At 37.8% G+C, this 21,770-nt stretch overlaps 1 protein-coding gene across 1 annotated transcript in view; it reads left to right on the forward strand.

The window, feature by feature from the left end:
• Window positions 1–21,468, forward strand: part of PLEKHF2 (pleckstrin homology and FYVE domain containing 2) — a 50,010-nt gene extending 28,542 nt beyond the window's left edge. The window contains exon 2 of the mRNA XM_069220506.1: window positions 20,569–21,468. Within this exon, the coding sequence (XP_069076607.1) occupies window positions 20,579–21,331 (753 nt within the window). The 5' untranslated portion in view covers window positions 20,569–20,578 and the 3' untranslated portion in view covers window positions 21,332–21,468. The remainder of the gene's footprint in view (window positions 1–20,568) is intronic.
• Window positions 21,469–21,770: the final 302 nt, after the last annotated feature.

Consider the following 21,770-nt stretch of genomic DNA (forward strand, 5'->3'; position numbering starts at 1 on the left):
TACCTCTTTCAGTTCAAAGCAAACATGTGGAGCCTAGGTTGGTGGAAGATGAAACAAGTAATGGTCTTTTTTAAAAATGTGGTTGCAGTGTATATGTGTGTTTCACTTTACATGTAAGTAATTTCTGTGTGTCATCATTTCTCTTAGTCATAATGCAAACTTTTTTTGAGGAAAGTCATGGAAGGAAAAAATAATCATTCTTTCAAAGCTGTGAACAATTTACAAAACTAAATCTTGTAGGATGTGTGAGCTTGTAAATTGTTCTCCTATTGAACCAACTTAATCTCCACAAAGTTATTTTTAGGGCATTTTGGCAACCCTAAATGAAGGTAAACAAGTAATGTACTTTAGCTCAGAATATTATAGGGGAAATGTATCTAAGTGCACCACTTCTCTTGCGTCACAAATTCTCCCCTACCCCTCACCTTTTTAGGTGGCGTGCAAGCGCTCTGGCCTGTTGTAATCTATCTTTGGGTTTTTAACCACACCCACCACACACCCTCACTATCACTTGTTCATGATATTTGCTTTCAAAAATCCTGTGTTATTATTGGTAAATGCTTTATGTCTGTCCCTCCTTGGGACAGTTTTGTTACTGCCTCGGACATCGACCCTGTTACATGGATAATTGCACTTTTGCTGATACGTTTGACAGCGAGCAAACTTCTTTTTCCTTTTGTGTCTCTCCTTCGTTCACCTGGCGGCCGTGGCACTTTGAATCGGCTTGCTTAAGTCAACTGTCTTACTTTTCCCTTTTAAGTTTATGTGGTAAGAAAAGTCCAGTTAGGAATTTACAATGCTAATAGCTCTTACTCGAGCAAACGCAAGACCCCCATTGCATTGCAAATGCTTGTTTTTGTTTACTTTTAACACTGTTAAGGATGCCGTATGGTAGCGTCATACAAGGCAGTGTCTTTCACGTTCTTGAGGATGCCAAGGGTAAGTTGATGTGAGCTCGAAGCCAGTGCAAATTAGTGTGTAAAACGTGTCATATGTAGATGGATGTGTTTTTCACTGTATAAACGTTACATTAAACTATAGGAGGACCTCCACTCAATCACTTTTGCATCCCCTCCCGTATTGCATTGGCATACCCTCCACTATGTTGTTGTGCCGTTCATCTGCCTTTTCTCATCATTATTACTTCCTGTCCCTTGCCTGCATAAAAAAATGTTTTGCTCATTTTCCTTTCTTTTTTGCTATTGATCAAACTCAGATTGGTAAATGAATCCTTCTCTCCCCACCCATATCCTTCTCTTCTGCCCTCCGTGTTGCCTCAACCACTGCCTGCTCCCTACCCCAAGCCTTTTCCCATTTTTGTTTATTAAGTGCTTTAGTGCTTTATCAAAAAAGTGTATTCTCATTGTATCAAAGAAGCGCATTTCGCACAACTTTTTATTTGCCACTCTTTCTCAGGAAAAAAATGCTCCACTCATTTTGTAGGTATGCATCAAGGGTGGCATATGCCTACAAAATGATGTGACAGCCACGTCATAGCATTTTTTTTTTTTACATTATTTTTAGCCATGATGCACAGCTGCTCTGATGCTGTACAGCGTGGCTAACAAAAATAATTGCCAAATACAGTAGGTTTCATATCTGAGACTGATTGGTTTTGCTAATACTTGATTTATTATTGTTGATCTTCCAAAAAGCCCCTTTCCTTTTGCTGGATTGGCACTTTACTCCGTCATCTGCATGCTGGTGCTCCCTTAGCACATTTCCGTGATGTGGCAATAAAGCATCAGCATCACCGGTTACTCTGTGTATCCTGATAGGGGTAAGGAAAATTGGATTTGGAATTTTGTGATAGGCTATAATCTAATTTGTTCACTACAACTTTGAAAAGCATAATTTGGTCACCTTATTGTGTCCATTCCAAGATTGTGGAAGATAGGTTAAGGGGGAAAATGTTGCACAAGTGAATTAGCCCATGCTGTCCATGTAATATTATCTCATTTGAAAATCCGTAGATGAGGTGTCCTTGCATGTAAAATTAAAAACACTGAATGTTTGGCAAGCCTGGGGACACCCTGTTTAACAGCTTTCCACCTTATAAAGAGATATGGTTATGTTGAGAACATTAACCATATTTGCAGCCTCCAATGGTTTCCGCTATAAATTGTGTACATGGTTGATCCACTGTCCATGTTATCTATGTTTGCTGCACTAGAGCAGGCTCTCTGTACTGTGTGCTTACCATACATGTGATAGTCAAACCCCTTGCGTGGATTGTCAATACATTGTGGGTGTTGACACGAGTGATGTTGAACTGCAGTTGCTATATTCTTGTGCAAATGGTGGTGGCTTCTGTAAGGTTCTTTTACGCTAGCTTTACTGTGAGTATTGCACCCAAATATTAGATCATCTATGCTCCAAAGATTGGCTGTAATCCGACCTCAATCTGACAAATGTTAAATACAAATAGTAATTTTGCACTGACATTTTAGTGTACGGATTGAAACACCATAGAGCTCAGAGGGAAGCTGTGCTATGTCATCCATTCAATTTTCGAATCTGCTATTATAGGCTAGTAAGTGTTTGTGTTCTCCTGGCTTTGTAGAAACACTACAGAAGGAATCTTGGAGACAAACAATCAGATTAGGAAAGAAATTACTCTGTAACTGGCTGTACAAACAGTGTGTATTGGTACATCTGGAGGAGCACGGCATGGCCAGACACCATTAAATGTTTGCCATTTTGGATTTGTGCTGGCCCATACATACACTGACAGTGCAGGGAGCTTTAGTATATACATAGTAATAGGAATATATTATGTAAATGTTTGGTGATGTTCCAATTTAAATGTATTGGGTCATAGTCTAGTATTCTATATTCTAGGTGTAATATGTGAATGTGGAATGTTGCACATTCTTCTGATGGGAGCTGTTGCTGTTGTCAGTACGCGCATGGGTTGATAATAAAGAAGATAAATACTTGAAATATGCTGCATAAATTTGGTGACAAAGATGGGATTAACCCCCGGATTCACTGTGAATACAGGATTCGAGGACCTAATTTGGATCGATTCTTTCCCGAATTATATCTCCAGAACGACAATACTTGTGCTGTGGAATTCATCTTAAATCTGGATTGTGGCAACTTTGATGTGGGCACGTTAAGGAAATTGTTTTTGCCATTTTTTTCAGTTTTTTTTTTTTTTTCTTGTCGGCCAAATGAACCACTTTAGGCACTACATTTACTTTAAAAAAAAGAAAAGAAGCCACTGTGAGAGTCCGCAGGCAGCTGAGCCCTATGCATGCTATATTTTCAAAGCAGCATATAATTGTTCGGAATCATGAGCGTTTGTGCCACGTGTACCTCTTTCAGGATTCAAGGAATACTTAGTGCATCATTGGAGCCCATTGTTGGCATTGCTTTGATCCACTACTACTGTGGAGCATTGAATTCTGGGGTGAGTGCACAGGTTCACAAGGTCACGTGGCGTGACTTTTGCATGCCACCATTTTTGTTTGTACTTGCAAAGTGAGTTGCCGTGGCTTTCAGCGCTTCCCTTCCTCTGACACAGGACTTTAGTATATCTCATTGTTTCTTCAACGTTGTTACACTGCACAAGCAAGTATTTTTGCTTGTTTTTCGTTATTGCCATGAGTAAAATTTGCTTAAGTTAACAATTCTGCTCCAGTTGCCCTAAACATCTGTGTGTATTTCATTATCACGTATAAACTGGGGACATATTTCATTTCTCAGGCATTAATATCAGTGTTACCATGGAAATGAGTTCATCCAAATCTACTACCACTCATATACAAATTACTTTAAACATTTCCAAAGAATTTGTGACCAATCCAGGAGAACCTATCATTAAATGGGCTGAATGGAAGGAATATTTTTTTAAATTATATTGCTACATTAGAAGATAATGGTTGCATTTTATCACCTGAGAGGGAAAAAAAATAATTCTTATACATTGCTTTCATCCTGAGGGACTCTTGGTATACACCCAAATGCAAAAACCGGAGAGAGCTTGTGATATTCAAATGTGCGATACTAGACATGGATAAGCATTACTCTCAGGGTTTGCATTGCCATTAAGAGATGGACATTCTTTAAAGGAAGCAGCAACAGACCGAGTCCATTGAAGAGTACGTGTTGGTTCTCAAGACCGTTGCTGCCACATGCAGATTTGGTAGTCCACACAATGAAATGTTACATGATCAAATAGTTATTTGCACAAAGAACCTAGGAATCTAAAATAGACTCTGGATTGAAGGGGCTCAAGTTTGAAAGACGTTAAAGCTTTGGTGAAGAAAGCAGAATTATCAGAATTGAGGGCCAGAGTTCTCATCTCAAAGTGGAATACCTTCATTCAATAAAATATCAAAAGGGAAAAAAGTGAACCTAAAGAACACTTATGGCTGTACTAATTTTAATAAACATTTGTGCAAAGACAGTTTAAACAACCAAGGAAAAACTAAAACCTTTAAGTGCTACCGCTGTGGTAGCAGTGCTCATAATGCCGAGTTTGAAAAGTGTCCAGCATAAAGCAGTTAAGTGTCTAGAGAGTGGTATTGTAGGACACTTTACAATGGTGTGTAAGAAAAAGGGGAAAAGAAAAACAGAGTAGCTTGTCTTACATAAACTGATTCTGATTCTTTAGGAAATTAATCTGAGGATTCTGAAGAATTGCACTCTAACAAGGAGGGCAAAAAGAAAAATGTTGTTCTAAATATCAAAAGCACTGATAGGAACAAACCACTGCATTATTAATTTCTGAGGCATTCCTTTATATGTGGTTCTGGATTACAATTTACCATCATAGCTCACACTGTATGGGAAAGAATTTTGTAAATGTAATTTGTCCACACTTGGAACACACAGATGTGAATCCGGAAAGCTTTATGGGAGAAAAAAGTAATGTTGCTGGATAGGTTACTTGTATTTGAGCCTAAGGATTGGAGAACAACATGCAAGCTTTATGTTGTGGCCGTTGGTCCTTCGGTGTTAGGATGGAAGGACCAAAGAGCACTACATATCATACTTGACCCTAATAGTCCCGAGAAGTCCAGGTAGCATGTGCTACAGCACCACAGAATTCTAGCTATTATTTATACTGAATAGTGGATTCTGAGCTAGAGGTCAATGGATCGAAGCGACATAGGTTTGAGGGGATGTCATCAATGTGTAATGTAAGCATCAACAATAATCAGCATAATCAATGATATTAAACCTTAAACAAATAAACACACCAATTTATTACGGAGAATTACAAAATGTATTTCCCTAGATTAACAACGCTAATGTAACGAAGATAACTCTCAAACACAAATGGTAAGCATATAGAAGTGGTTGATTAGAACGTCTTAGATATCTAAGTTTAATCAAAACAACCAAACAAATAATCTCCAAAAGAATTACACTTATTAATAATACCAGAACTGGTAATAAATTCAAAGTATACATTAGTACAAACCTCAAAAGATGTCAATGTAAACCATGAGCATTTCAAGTTAATACCCTCTCTAAGCACAAATTAGCATTAACATGTTGGGTTTCATGTAAAAAGAATTTAGAAACACAAATTTAGGAAAAACTCTTCAACTCGGATTATTATTAAAAATATTATTAATATGCAACAGTCAAATTATAAGTTGTAGCTGGTACCTGGAAAGCAAAAGAGACGCATACAACATTACAAAAACATACGTTACCCCAATCCATAGCAACAAGCAGTCTACTTCAGCAAGGGGACACCATCAGGGGACACCATCAGATATGTCTTCAGAAGAATCTGGCCTAACAGCTAAACCCACACTGCTAATATGACTCGACTCTATCTCATCTCTCATCTCCAACTCTAGAAAATCCTAACTAGGTTGTTATACTAATCTCTAAAAAGCTTATGATTGGTAAGTCCCATGGGGTGGTTATGTTTCAGCCAATAGAAAATTTAATTGATAACCTAAAATAAGACCACATTACATTAACTAAAACATTTTCTCAACAGTAACTTTTTCCTCTTCCGTCTCGTCTGTAGCGCCATTGTTCCATCTCGGCTAAACTTCTCTTCCCAGGAAGAAATTTTTACAGTTGCAAACTTTACTTCCATCCTCGAGGAAGAAATCATGTATTAGTAACATTCTCAAACAATAGAACATTCAACTTATGCAATGCTCAGTTAAAACACAGCCTTGAAAGACATAATGCAGCAACCCACTAGGGGTAGCTGTGGACACATCCATTAGAGCATCAGTTACACTTTTATGTAAGCAATGAATTATGGAAAATAACCACAGTATTTAGTTAGAATTTTCTCAGTTAGGAACTGAAAATGAACGGTGGCGACCATTTTTAAGTCACCCTTTTTACACGTTAATTCATTATACATTTAGTATACCACAATCATTAATAAACATGTTAAAAAATTCACACACTCACAATCCCTCCTCTGATGACTATTTGTCATCACATCAATCTTTAATAAATTCATATATTATCATCCATTTTCAAAATTTGGTCATTTATTTTCGCATTATTTTTCTTTCTCCTTTTATTTTCTCTATAAAATGTATTCATTTGAATTTCAAAATGTCTTCTATTCTTTTCCAATTTTCTTCTTTTTAAACATTTTATCATTTTATATGTTCCCCAAATTCCAGTTAGACAAAATACAATTATTGGCACCCATTTTGCAATTGTCAAAATAATACTTCTTCATTACTAAACCAATTTCCCACAGCTTTAGTTCCCTTGCCAGCTTTTTCCCCAAACTGTAGTTTCAGTTCTTTTAAATCTTCTTTGTTAATTGTTATATTTTTAATCAATTCTTTAACTTTCCCAGAGTGGTCAGGTATAAATGAACAACAATGGTTTGAACCAAGTAATTTACAAACTCCACCCTCTTTTGCTAAAAGAATGTCTAACGCAAGGCAGTTTTGAAGTGCCATAGCACTTGTAGCATCCAATTCTGTGTCTAGAAAAATAATAGCTCCAGAATATCTTGTCAACATGTTATCCACTATTGTAGACAGCTTCTGTATTTTGATTGAATTCAAAACTGCTCCCACTGAAGGAATTATAGCCCCAGCAATGTCTCCCACAGTGCTAGAAATTGATTCTCGCTTGTGTCTCGTTTGACATTTCTGAGTTTCAGGAATCTTATTCAAGTCTTCCAACTGATAGATTTTCGGAAAGACTATTCCCAAGTAACATGTTCAGTACCATCCTCTAGGAAGATGCATTTCTCCCACAAATATAATAAATTACGGGTACTGGTGGGTCCTGTCCATTTATCATGCAATCCCACTTACTCTTGAACATAAAAACATGTCTACACTCAGTCTTTTCTACAAACACACTATCATTCTTACTCCAAGGTCTGTATATACAAAGTCTTCCCACGTGATCAGCATCATTGTTAGTTTTCCTTGTTAAGTAATATCAGTATAAGCATAATCAACTCCAGGTTTTATACTTATTATTCCCTTAACTATCTTTGCCTTTATTTCTCCTTCTATCTTCTGTATTATCTAAAAATGTATTTTCTACAGGAGTTAGTAAACAAGTCAAATTATTTCTATGAACACAAGCAGTACCAAAAGTTAAAGTAGGCTCAAAGACATCTCTCATAATAACTATGTTATTATCTTTGGCTATTCTGTTCAAATAACCTATGACTGGTACAAATGATAATACCATGTCATAATATGATTAGAAATACTGGATATATTCTTGATTATAGAAACGCGTAAGCAAAAGACTGCAACTTGTAGCGTAAGTAACAGGCAAACTATAATAAGTAGTTCCTTCTTCCACTGAAGTCAGAATCTGTGTACATACATTATAATCTTTTGTGTCGATCACCTCAACATACTCATGCAATAAGTGATAGAAAACATTAGAAAAAAGCAATTTCTCTTCATATAAGTATTTGACATCTATTCTAAATTTATCTTTAGTGAGTGCTGTATCAGTTATATCCAAAGAACTATCAATCTTCATAGTCTGGTTGGCTCCATTCATCTCATAAACAGTCACCCCTACGAACAACAATAAACACATTAACACACTCACTACCACCAGTCCAATCGTTAAAACTTTACAACAACTAATTCCACTGTTTTGCTTCTGTAAGGTTCTCATATTTTCCATAATCTAAAAAAAAATTTAAAAAACCCAAAAATTAAAAACAATCAAAAATCCTTCATAAATGTATATATTTTTTTTTCAAAAATTAATTCACTCTGGACAAGTCTTTCTGTCAATTTCAGTATAGCAGCTTGTCAAATCCAGTTCATTATTTGTTGATTCCATTAAGTAGTATTGTCTCTCTTAAGCACGTCTTTTCATATAGTTTTCCAATATCTTTCCCCAAAGTCTTTTCTCGCAATCTTCACATGCCAAAGTAAAATTTTCAACGTCTCTGTCAGACAATAGCTCAACAATTGTTAGTGCCAGTCATTTGTAATTAAGTACACCCATTCTGGCCCTGCATATCTCTTGCTTGCAACTCTTTTTCTTTTTGGTCTTCTGCCACTTTCACCTTCTTCTCCACTGGTATTTTCTCCTTCATGCAATTCCTTTTCCTCTTGAATTGGTGGAGCTACATTATTCCTTCCACTCTTTGAGCTTTTCTCTGGCCCATTGTCTCCTTTCAATGTCTTATTCGTCAACAGTTTTCTCAAGATTGAGTCTTCACTTGCCTTTGAACCTTTTTCTTCTGACGTTCCTGCAACTGCTTCAGGAGGAGTATAATCCACTTGGGCAACACTACCTTCAATTCCTTTCCCAATGGGGTCTGTCTTTTCTTCAGTTAGGTATGCCAAACCACCTGCTACTGAGAACACCCTCCTCTGAGCAGATCTTCTCCCAGTCGATTCTTTCTGACTCTCATTCGAGAACACTCTTCTCGGGTCGCAATCAGTCTTTTCACTTTCTTCACGGACTGACTCTCCTACTCCTTTTACAGATTGTTCAACTTCTTCTGCATTTTGTTCTTTCTCGTCTGTTATAGGAGTAGGCACATCTGCGTTTTCAATGTGCTGTTCACTTTCTTTCTCTTTGCTCCTAGTGTTTTCAACTGTTGGTAATCTCAACAGTTCTTCTTCTCTTTCTGTTGGATCATGCACTTTTCTTGTGTCATGCACCCAGTTCGGTAAACCAGCACACTTTACAGCTGTCATCGTAGTGAGCACCATTTGATAAGGACCCTTCCACCGTGGTTCCAGGCAAGACTTTCTCACGTGCTTCTATATGAGCACCCAAGCTCTCAAGCTGTGACCTTTACCTTGCGTTTGTTGTAGTGTTGTTGCTTCCACCTGATGAGAAAAAGACCGAACCACATCAGCTAGGCTTTTGCAATAATCTAGCCCCATATCATCTGTAATATTCACAAGTGCATTTGCAGGCATTGCTGGCAATCTCATTGCTCTCCCCATCAAAATTTTGGGTGGAGACAACCCAGTCTTCTTATCAGGAGTACTTCTCATTGACATTAGCACTAGTAGTAAAGCATCTGGCCATTTTAAATTTGTTAACGCACATACTTTTGCCAATCGTGATTTTAATGTTCCAAACATTTGCTCTGAGTCCTGAAGCTTCTGGGCGATAACAACAATGTAGTCTCTGCTGAATGTTTAATGCTGAAAAAAGCAAATTTATCACTTCATTAATAAAGTGGGTTCCCTTATCTGATTCAATTGAAACTGGAAAAACAAAACGTGGAATTAGTTCTCGCAAAAGTAACTTAGCTATTGTAAGACTATCATTTCTTCTTGTTGGATATGCCTCAATCCAGTGACTGAAAATGCACACAATCACCATTACGTATTTCAAACCAACACACGCAGGCATCTCAATGAAATCCATTTGCATTCTACTGAATGGACCTCCTGCCATACCTATATGTCCCATGTTGACAATTGTTCCTTTGCCGACATTCATCTGCTGGCAAATTACACATCTATGGCAAACCAGTTCAGCCACTTGCCTGAATTTTGGATTGTATCAAAACTCCTCATCATCGCATCTCTCCCTATGTGTGTCTGACCATGATAGTATCTAGCCATTTGTGTCAACAAACTGTTTGGTAAGACTCCTTTCCCCTCTACTGTCATCCAAATTTCGTCTTCCCTTTGAATGCAACGATGTTTTATCCAATCCCTACGCTCTTCTTCTGGAACATTGTTCTGTATGACTTTCAACTCCTCCAATGTCTCAACAATCTCCATTGTAAAATGTGCATTCACCTCATCAGTTTCAGACATCAATTCCTAATTTCCTTTGAATGAGATCCCATTCAGAGCACAACATTTTGCAACCTGGTCTGCATTAGCATTTCCCAGTGTTAAATTATCTTGTCCTCTCTGGTGTGCACTGCATTTAACCACGGCAATTTTCTCAGGCTTCTGTACAGCTTGTAACAAATCATGTAATCTTTCTCCATTTCTCACAGGTGAGCCTGAAGAATTCAGGAACCTCCTTTGTGACCAAATTTGCCCAAAATAATGTACAATTCCAAATCCATACTGACAATCAGTGTAGATCGTTACTTCCATCTGGTCTGACAATAGGCATATCTCGTATGCGCCACCAATTCTGCGACTTGTGCAGAAATTACTCCTTTAAGCCATGAAGCTTCTAGTATGCCTGTAACTGTGCACACTGCATATCCTGCTTTTAAGGCACCTCTTGTGGTCTCTTAAGCAAGAACCATCGACAAAGAGAATTTGATCATTGTCTTCCAAACAAGTGTCTTCAATGTCATCTTTGTTTGGTGCATAGTTCTGTCACCTCCAAACAATCATATTCAATTTCATCTATTTTATTTGGATCTTCTCCCTCATTTGGTAACAATGTTGCCGGGTTAAACTCTGTATCTTTTGATCTTTACATTTGGTGCTCCAAGAATCATTGTCTCATATTGTGTCAACCTTGCATTTGTCAGGTATTGCATTTTTGACCTGGTCAGTAGAATTTCTATTGAATGATGTACCCTCACTGTCAAAGGATAACCCATCACCATGTTTTCACTTTGAGTTATACTCTGCTCAGCTGCTGCAACTGCTTGTAAGCATCCTGCTAAGGCTGCTGCAACATTATCCAAAGTAGCAGAAAATATGCTACTGGACGGTTGACACCACCATGTGTTTGTGTCAAGACAGACCAAGAACATCCATCTCGCTCATGACAAAACAACAAGAAAGGTTTTGTGTAATCAGGCATACATAAAGCTGGGGCTTCACACAAACTCTCTCTGTCAACAAATGCTCTCATGCATTCATCATCCATCATTATGGGATCTGAAACATCCTTATGTGTCAATCTCTGCAGTGACTTAGAAATAGCTGAAAAATGTGGAATCCACTGATGACAATATCCTACCATTCCCTGAAACATCCTCAACTCTTTCTGTGAACTCGGTATTCTCATTTTCATTATTGCCGCTACTCTTTCTCCTTGACCCTTTCTCGATCACATGTACCAAATATTTCACCCCTTGTTGACAATACTGTTGCTTAGTAGGAGATACCTTATGACCATTGTCTTCCAAAAAGTTCAACAATGCAATTGTATCCTCCCTACAACATTCCTTTGTCTTTGATACAAATCATCAATGTACTGCACTAATGTCGATTGGTAAGGCATTACCAATGACTCCAGGTTCTTGTTCAAAATCTGATTGAAAATTCATGGTGATCCTGAAAACCCTTGAGGAATTCTACACCAGCAATAGACTCTGGTCAGGATCTTGAAACAAACGAGATATCTGTTGTCCTCGTTTAGAGGTACTGAAAAGAAAGCTTGACACAAATCAATTACTGTGATCCATTCTGCATCACATGGAATTTTAAACATTATCCCTGCTGGATTTGGCACAACTGGACAACATTTCACCACAATGTCATTTATTTTCCTCAGATCCTGAACAAGATGAATTTTCCCATTCGGCTTTTTCAAACCCATTATTGGTGAATTACACGGACTGCTCATCACTTCTTTCAAAACTCCCTGTTCCAAAAACTGTTCTATCAAAGGGCTTATCCCTTTGATTGCCTCATTTGTCATTGGATATTGTGCAGTCTGCGGAAACACTACATTCTCTTTTACTGTTACTTTGACTCCTTCGACTCCCTTAATCAAACCAATGTCTTTTCCTGATAAGTCCCAAACTTTTGACTTAACTCTTTCCTGTAAATCGACAGGCAGATCTTTCTTTTCAAAAACTGGAAAGAAATGAATTAAATCTACTGAATTGTGATCCTCGTTTGCCTGCTCATTTTCATCTGTCTGATCATCGAGATTTAGCAAAGCAAATTCTCGAGACACCGTCCTTTTACCAACATCAGCTGACAAATCTTCTTCTTCATCACTGTTTATCTCAATTTCAATCCCTTTCGTTGAACACACAATTGAACAATTTATTTTGCACAGTAAGTCTCTACCCAATAATGTCACTGGACTAGAATCACAAACAACAAAGCCATGGTAATCTCTAAATTTTCCAACTTTCACAAGAACTAGTTCTGTAGGAGTATTGACCAAATGTTTATTTGCAACTCCTACTATTTGCACTGTCTTTTCTGAAAATCGGTATGTCGGGAACTTCTACAGTTATTACTGTAGAGCGCGTCGCTCCTGTATCGACCAGAAATTTAATCTCATGACCATGTACTTCACCTTTCACATAGGGACCTCTCTGATCCACTTCTAATGATGCAGCCATCATACACTCTTTCTCGTCTGAGCTATCCAACGGCCATTCAGCATTTATTTCATCCTCACTGTGTAAAGGAAACTGTTCAGCTGTTTTTACACTTTTGTTCTTACTCTGATTTGTGACCACTTGCGAAAGCATTACCTGTTGCTGATCCATAGGGCTCTGTATCATTTGGACCTGTCATAGCATGTGCATTTGCTGTACAGGCACCATCTGCACCTATGACTGCATTTGTGGCATTTGTACCTGATGATGTGCATTCTGTACCTGCTGTATTGGCTGTAAAGGCTGAAAACCTTTCATATTATTAACATTGTTCTAGAAATTTTGATTTTGACCCCCGTCCTAGGTCCTCTCATGCTCTGATATGGATTGACACCATTTGTCTGTTGTACAGTTCCTCCTCAATTTAACATCGGGCACTGTCTCTTCCAATGTTCAATTACTCCGCAAATATGACAAGGTAACACCTTTCGCCTTTGCTGCTCATCCTGCATCACCACCGAGCTCAAATCCACATTTCTAGTGACTACCGGAAGCATCGTTCCACTTCAACCTCTGCCTCAGAAACCAACCATTTCCCTGTGGCAGTTGTTGAAAATGTCCCTGTAATCCTGTCTATGTAGCCTTGGTCTGCATCACCATTGCTTTCTCTTTTAGCTTTTTCTGCTTCATCTCAATTTCATCACTACAGTATTTAGCATACTGGAACACCTCATCAATCGGCTTTGCTTGCCAGCCAATTCAATAATTTTTAATCATCTGATTTATTTCTGGTTTTAACCCTTCAACAAACCTGAACACCAAATGATTCATGCTCTTTCTCAATTGTTTGAACGCCTTCAACAACCTTTCGTAATATGCATGAACCGATTTCTTTCCTTCCTGTGATGTTCTATCCATGTGTTGCCAATCAATTTTTTTTCAGTAAAACTCTTATTTTCAGATATTCAGTGACTTTATAGTAATGTTTCATTACTTCAGGAGATGGCGCACCGGTTTTCAAATCTCTTTGCGGTTCACTCGTTGGCCAATCAACACTCCTTTTGCATTCAATCCACAAGTCTGCTGGAACAACAGTATCAAAAAATGTATTTAGATCTTCCCATAAACACTTCGCAAGTTTCACAAACCTATCTGTTTGCTGATACCACTCCATTGGTTTCTCTCTCAACCTCGGGTAATCATTTGTGAAACTTAAAATATCACTCCTATTCCAAGGTACATGTATAAAATTCCCTCCTGTTGTTTCTCTCATCGGCAGAATTTTCACTGACTCTCCTGCCTATGTTGCATCATCTTTCTTTGGTCTTTCTCTTTTCTTGACCCATCTGCCTAGCCCAGTTATCTAATGCTCTCCAAACCTGTACTTTCTCAAGTAATTGTCTAAGATGTATTCTCATCCCTGTAGATCTCATGTGTGTAAAATCTTCCTCTTCCATGTTTAATCTGTAACTTATTTTCAAAGTTTTCATTTTTGCTGAATCAGTATCATAATAGTCTGCTACTTCTTGTAACTGCTGGTAAACTCTCTCTGCTCCTCTAGTAATTATTTTACATAGGTACCTCAATTGAGCTTCAGTATAGGACTCAAGTCTGTTCACTACCATGGTCACTTTCAAGAGTTCACTTTCTTCCATGTTCAGTCTCACTCTGTTTATTGCTTCTTCCTCTTTATCATTGCTCTCTTGCATTTTTGAATTACCTAAATCTTTCAACCATTTTGTTATTTCTTGTGCAGACATACCTTTTAAAGAAATCACGTATTAGTAACATTCTCAAACAATAGAACATTCAGCTTATGCAATGCTCAGTTAAAACATGGCCTTGTAAGACATAATGCAGCAACCCAGTAGGGGTAACTGTGGACACCTCCACTAGAGCATCAAATACACTTTTATGTAAGCATTGAAATATGGAAAATAACCACAACATTTAGTTAGAATTTTCTCAGTTAGGAACAGAAAATGAACTGTGGCGACCATTTTTAAAAGTCACAAGTTTTACACGTTAATTCATTATACATTTAGTATACCAAAATCATTAATAAACATGTTAGAAAATTCACACTCTCACACGTAACACTGAGGATACCAAGACGTGGATTTCAAGTGAGTTCCAGGACCTATTTAATGGTAAGATTGGTAAATTGAAAGGTTTCACACACCTCATCAAACTAAAATCATCCTCCACACCAAAGTGCGCAATGTCCCAATCATTGTTAGAGAGGAAGTTAAAATGGAACTGAATAAATTACAAAAAACAGGTATTATGGACCCAATAGAAACATCTGAGTGGATTTCTCCTATTGTTACAGCAAATCGACCTAATAGGAAGATTCAACTTTGTGTGGATCTTAGATGTCTAAATGACAGTATAGTAGTGGACCTATTCCCACTACGTAGAATTGATGAAATGGTTTTGTTAACCAGGGGTGCTAAATAGTTCTCAACCATCCACCTTTCCTTAGCATATCACCAAATTTTCTTACATCCATCTAGTCTGATCGTCACTGCATTCTGCACACTGTTTGGTTGCTACCGATTTCGCTGCATGCCTTTTGATTTGGCTTCTATGGCTGCAGTATTTCAAAGACTTATGTCACAGGTATTTGATGATATGTCGGGGATTGTGTTTTTTTCAGGATAACATTCTCATTATGGGATGCAAGAAACAAGAACATGATGATAGATTGAGAAGTGTGCTTAGAGTAGAGTTAAAGGATTAACAGCAGGACTGTCAAATTACAAATTTGTAGAGAAAAGTCGCTTATTTGTAAGTGGTCATGGGATAAAATCAAAAGAAAAAGTTAGTTAATGCTAACATCAGTGCTCGACCTCCCAAATCCAAACGTGATTTTCAGTCATTCGTGGGTTTGGCTGAGTTTTAATCGAAATTTGTGGTCAAATTTTTAGATAAAACATGTCATGAGAGTATTATTGAAAAAATAAAGTTAGCTTTAATTGCTCTGAGTGCCAACTAGTTTTTGTTGTGATTAAAGATGTCATAAGTAAGGTGCCTAACTTACAAGTTTTCGATCCTGTTTCTAGAACCTTTGTAACCACTGATGCAAGTAGTAAAGGTTTAGGCGGTGTTCTCACCAGCTAGATGAAAACAATAATGAAGTAGTTAATGCTTTTGCTTCTAGGTCGCTAACACCTCAGGACTGAAAATTACATTGCCATCAAGAGAGAGACCTTAGCTTATGTTTGGGTTTCCGAGCACTTCAGGCAATTCTTGTGAGGCAAGAAATTTGCCTTAAGGTGTGACTACAAACCCCTTACATATGTATTAACCACAGAGGGGTTATTCAGAGCAACAACGAAAACAGCAAGATTTTCAGTGAAATTGCAAGACTTTAGATACGAAGTCTAGTATGTCTCTGGAGCAAAGAATCTGACAGCAGGTTTCCTAAGCAGAATGTGTTTATCATTAATGGAGATTGGTAAAGATCCGTGGAATGAATACTGAGAGCCAGAATTTCACAAGTAAACATTATGAAAGAATGTTTTGACCAAAATGAATGGTTAGAGGCTGAAAAGGAAGACTAGTGTGTTTTGTGAGGTGAAATCTAAGGCAATGAATGGGTGGAGTAATGTGGAAAGAAAGTTAATAAGTGATGTTTTAAGAGGATCTTGGAAGGTCGGAGATAAACTATTTATTTTTGATCATTTTCTTTAAGGAGAGAAAAAATTATCCCTCCCAGGACATTAAGGGAAAAGACTATACCTTTGTGTGATGAATGCCATTGAGGCATCTCTAGAACCAAAAGAAGACTCAGGGGCTTATATTGGTGGCAGGGTGTACGCAGTGCTATTGAAAGATTTTTAAGGATGCGTGTGAGGTAGCTGAAAAATCGCTTAAAATTTTAATTCTCCTTTAGGTGCTTTGAGTTGCCCGAATTTACAGTGAGGATGAAGCTCTAGATACAGTGGGACATTGGCAGGATGGAAGTATCAAGTACATACTAGTGGTGACAGATGTGTTCTCGAGGTGGTTTAAAATGAGTATTGCAGAGAAAATTTACTCTAAAATAGTATTTGAATTTTTAGATAGCGTATTTTTTAGAGGGATTTCCAGCGTCCATTCTCTCTGGCAATGGGGTGCAATTCAGATCTAAAGAAATGCTTTTCCTAAAGCAGAAACTTACAGCACTTTATCATCCCAGCGGTAATGGAGTTGTGGAGAAAAAGAGTAATTAAAGGTATTTTGCAGCTTTCTAATAAAGTGAATGTTTCATGGGAAAATGAACAAATAAATTGTATGGGTTTACAGAGTGACTTGTTATGGCTCTTTTGGGAAAATCTGTTTTCCTTAATGAGAGGTAGAGTTCCTTTCTCCAGTGTCATTCCAGGATGGATGAGGAAAAGTAGTCTGGTTGAGTGCGATGTGAAAGAACTGAGGAGGAATATTAAGAATTCACAAATGGAAAAACAAACTATATTATCCTGTCAAACATGGTGCCAAAGAAACCAATTTACGTGTACGTCAGTGGGTATGTGTGAAGAGTGCGAGGAAAGTTGCCAAAGATGAGAGCAAATTTGGTGAGCCAAGAAGTCGCACAGGTTAGAAACAACACTTCTGTGTTAGATAATGATGAAGTATGGCACATGAGTAGACTTGCATTAGCAGGTAATGGCGCTTGGAGTGAGAAAGAAAAATACAAAACATGCTGTGATTATTGGCGGTTAAGTGTAAATAAGCCAAGCCGAGAGGTGTATTGAGAACTATTGTGAATTGAGAACTATTTGTGAAAAGTTTGTAAGGAAACCAAGGAAGTTTGATAATTCTGATTAATTTCCTAATGATACATTTTTAGGTATTTATTCCTGAGCCATGTATTTTATTTTAGTGTTTCTTTTAACACTATGCTTTAGTAGTTAGTATTTTATTTATTTTTTAATAAAAAAAGAGGGCTTATGTAGTGTGTATGTGTATATGTATATGTGTGTGTGTGTATATATATATATATAGAGAGAGAGAGAGAAATGTATTATGTAAATGTGTAGTGATGTTCCAATTGGAATGTATTAGGTCATAGTCTAGTATTCTATATTCAAGGTATAAATATGTAGACATTGAATGTTAAGCATTCTGCTGGGAGCTGATGCTGTTGTCAGTATGCAGAGGGGTTGATATGTAAAGAAGATTTATACTTGAAATATCCTTTGTCCTGGATTATTTATGGAAATAAGGAGCCCAGCCACGCATGCAGCAAAGAAAGGGTGCATATTCATGGACTGGTGCTTGGTTTCCTGGCAGAGAGAGATTTACGGGACCAGGGGCGTACCATAAGAAATTTGAAAAGATGTATGAGATGATATAAGGACTAAAAATGTAAAGTTTCATTTGAGAAGGAGGCTGATTCTAGGAGACTTGAATTGGATGGAACAACCCTCCTTTTTTTTTTTTTTTTTTTTTTTTTTTTTTTAACCGATCTTGTCACAAGTATAAAAAATGTGTGTTAAATAATGTGTGATGCCAGTATTTATCTGGATGCATACTGACGGAGGAGGTTTTTCTTCTTATTTTAATAACGTGCTAAAAACTACAAGTTCTCAATACAATTTTTAGGCCTTGATTCTAGGCATATAGACTATTATGTTAGCTTTTGGAAGACTTGCCTTTTCACATTCTTCTCTTTTTAAGGAGAGATTGTATTGTATTGTAATAGTATTTATATAGCGCTTACTACCCCTGACGAGGCAAACTTCCCTCTGTTTTTTGCAGAAAGGGCATATAGTTGATAGTCGGTGGGGCGAGAGGATGGTGGGAGTCGAAATTGTACCTGCAGAGTAGAAAGTTAAGGATCGCCTTCTGAAAAAGGATGAATGTGAAACTCCCTTTGGACCATAAACTATAGCAGCGGTATAGTAGTGAGTCGGTAAGACACTTCTATATGTTTCCAGTCGGCACTGTAAACTCGACTAGGACAGAGCTATGTGCACTTGTCTATTAGTATTATTAAAATAATACCGATTGGGTAGATTTACGCACTGCGGGTTAAAGGTGCTCAGTGATGCTAAAAGGGTGTTTTCTAGCTAAGAGGAATAGTGCCACATTGCTCTGTAGTATTCTGCCACCGTTGTCCTGGCACTGTCAGATTGTTAGTTCAGTGGGAAGAGCACCTCGGAATGTAACCCCTCTAGACATGGCTCGTTATCTGGTTCAAATGGAGAATCCGCAGTGGTTCACATAATATCCATAAATTCGGAGGTTTTGCCTGCTGTTCAACAGTTTGATTCTCCGGCAAGGGATGCACTCGACGAGCAGCCCACTTGCATATTTATGTATTTATTTACTTATTTAAAGGGCATCGGAGCGCTTTAAACATGATTGTGTAAGAAAGTATTACAGTAACATACATAGGTAGAAAAATCTCACAACTAGACTAGTAGAAAAGACTACTCTTCACCTGTCTAGTTTTAATTTGTCCTAGATTGGATCGAAAACTATTCAGAGATCATATAAATGCAGCTATTTATAAACTATAGAGAACCAGAAAAACTAGGAAACATGAAGATGATGTTCGAAATAAGCCTACCTGGAAATGTCTGAACAGGGGAGATCAGAAGCCTTTTTTGAAAGGAGCAATGCATATGCACTTTCCCACATGGAGAAAAGTTTTCAGAGTGGGCAAGTGGGTTGAATGTAGTTTTGATGATGATAAAATAATTATGATCTTTTTATTATGAAACGATTTTCTAAAGAAAGATGCACACAAAGTACGCCAATGGCATGATTTTTATGTTGTTTATTTGTTGCGTTGAGGTTTTTGTAATTAGAGTAAAAACATAGGCTAGTAACAGACTTAGAGGATATTGGAGGATGTTCCTAGAAAAAAAAGTCTTAAGAAGGCTCGCGAGGAAAATAAAACAACCATCAGTACAAATGTCATGTTTGTGGAGTTTTCCACAAGTACAGAATATCTTGAGTTCAAGATGAGCGATGTAATGTTAGTGCGAAAAAAGGCATCTTTGGAAGCATGTGACAGGGTGAGAGTGGAAGAGAACTAATAAGATGATGTGTAAAGAGAGAAAAAAGGAGCAACAGTTGACCTCTGTTTGAGGATTGGGATGTTGTTTACAGGGGAGGTAAAAGTCCGTAGACTAGTAGGTAATAAACATCTTTTAACTTAAGATAAAGTGAACGAGACGTGCGATTTATGGGAGTTAACATTTTGTAAATATATTTATTCCCTAGCGAACTGTTTTCGGTGGTTATCACTTTTATTGATATACCATAGCCTAGCTTGCCACATGTGGATATTTTCACAGCTTCTTTCCTTGAAGCGAAAGTGTTCCTCACCCCCAAAGCAAGCAGTAAATCTAGTTGAAAGATGATCTTTTGATGCAGTCTTAATGCAGGTAAACAGAAGAGCCTGAGCATGGTATGGCTGTGTAAAGTCCCAAGTTTTAAAACCTGCCAGTTAAGGTTTATCTTTCACAAGTTTACAATTTCATTTGTCATTATTAAGTAAATAAGGATTGCTGTCAGTGGTATGCTTTTGTGAGGGCCACAGTCCATTGAGGCATAAACAAAGAGTACTTCCTGGATCACAGCTATCTTTGTGGTTTAAAGATAGACTTTGAGAATATCATCTACAGATCATTCAGTACACAATAGAAATGTCGTCATGCTCTATTAATGGCCAAACCTGAACAAATGACTTTGTAACTACTTTGTAAACCCTACACATCAAGAGAAACACAAACTTACATGTTAGAAGTGTTACGTTTGCAATGTTAAATGTGGATACTAATATATTTGAGTTTAACTTTTAACATTTACATTTTAAACAGTCACATGTAATACATGTCAGTGCAGCAACAGCACACTGTGAAAAGTCTCTTAACTCATAAATCTAATGCACAGTTTGTTTTTTCTAGGATTTTGAAAATGGTGGATCGTTTAACAAACAGTGAAGCAAACACAAGACGAATAAGCGTAGTCGAAGGATGTTTTGGGACCGCTGGCCAGCCATTGGCCATTCCTGGTAGAGTTCTCATTGGAGAAGGAGTTCTAACAAAACTGTGCAGGAAAAAGCCCAAAGCCAGACAGTTTTTCCTTTTCAATGATATTCTGGTGTATGGCAATATCGTAATTCAGAAGAAAAAATATAACAAGCAGCACATAATTCCATTGGAAAATGTCACTATTGAATCTATTCTAGATGAAGGAGATCTGCGGAATGGATGGCTCATTAAGACCCCAACTAAGTCTTTTGCTGTTTATGCAGCCACAGCCACTGAAAAGTCGGAATGGATGAACCATATACAAAAGTGTGTATCAGACTTGATCTCTAAAGGTGGCAAAACTCCAAGTAATGAACATGCTGCAGTGTGGGTACCTGACTCTGAAGCGACAGTGTGCATGCGCTGTCAGAAAGTAAAATTCACACCAGTGAGTCGCAGGCACCACTGCCGCAAGTGTGGTTTTGTTGTATGTGGGCTGTGTTCTGAGAAGAGATTTCTTCTTCCAAACCAGTCTTCCAAGCCCGTGAGAGTTTGTGATTTTTGTCATGATATTCTTTCATCTGGGGAAGTGAGTCCCTGCTATCCCACAAGATCAGACTCTTACTGCCAGGCGGCAAAATTCCCCCCAAGTAATGTGTCAGATGATGACGAGGATGATGATGACAGCAGTGATTAAGCACACATATTTTTAGGTGTTTGAATGATTAATCAAAGTTATCCGTGAAGAGCTGCTTTTGGGCATGCCCAAATTCATACCAGGCTCAAATGTATCCTCGTTTAGCCATACATTTTACCTGAGAACCCTCAGCTGCATGTGCCTCAATATAAGACTGTTTATTAATGGATTCTTCACCTATGCAGGGACGTGGGCTGCTTGAAATTTGCCCAAGATTTTCCAGTTTCCTTTGCCTGTGTGTTGTGGGCTAAACCTTTGTGGAAAAGTCGTCTTATATATTTGGGGAATTTTATGCATAGCTTTCTATTTGTTATAATGTGGTGGACTTTCGTTCTGTGGAATTTTATAGTTTTCCAAACTACAGGAGCAATCATCGCCTGATGCACGGAACACAGTTGTCTATGCTTTGAGGACATCCAGGGTTTGAGAAGGCCACATC

Source organism: Pleurodeles waltl, chromosome 2_2 (assembly GCF_031143425.1).
Source record: "Pleurodeles waltl isolate 20211129_DDA chromosome 2_2, aPleWal1.hap1.20221129, whole genome shotgun sequence".
NCBI classification, from domain to species: Eukaryota; Metazoa; Chordata; class Amphibia; order Caudata; family Salamandridae; genus Pleurodeles; species Pleurodeles waltl.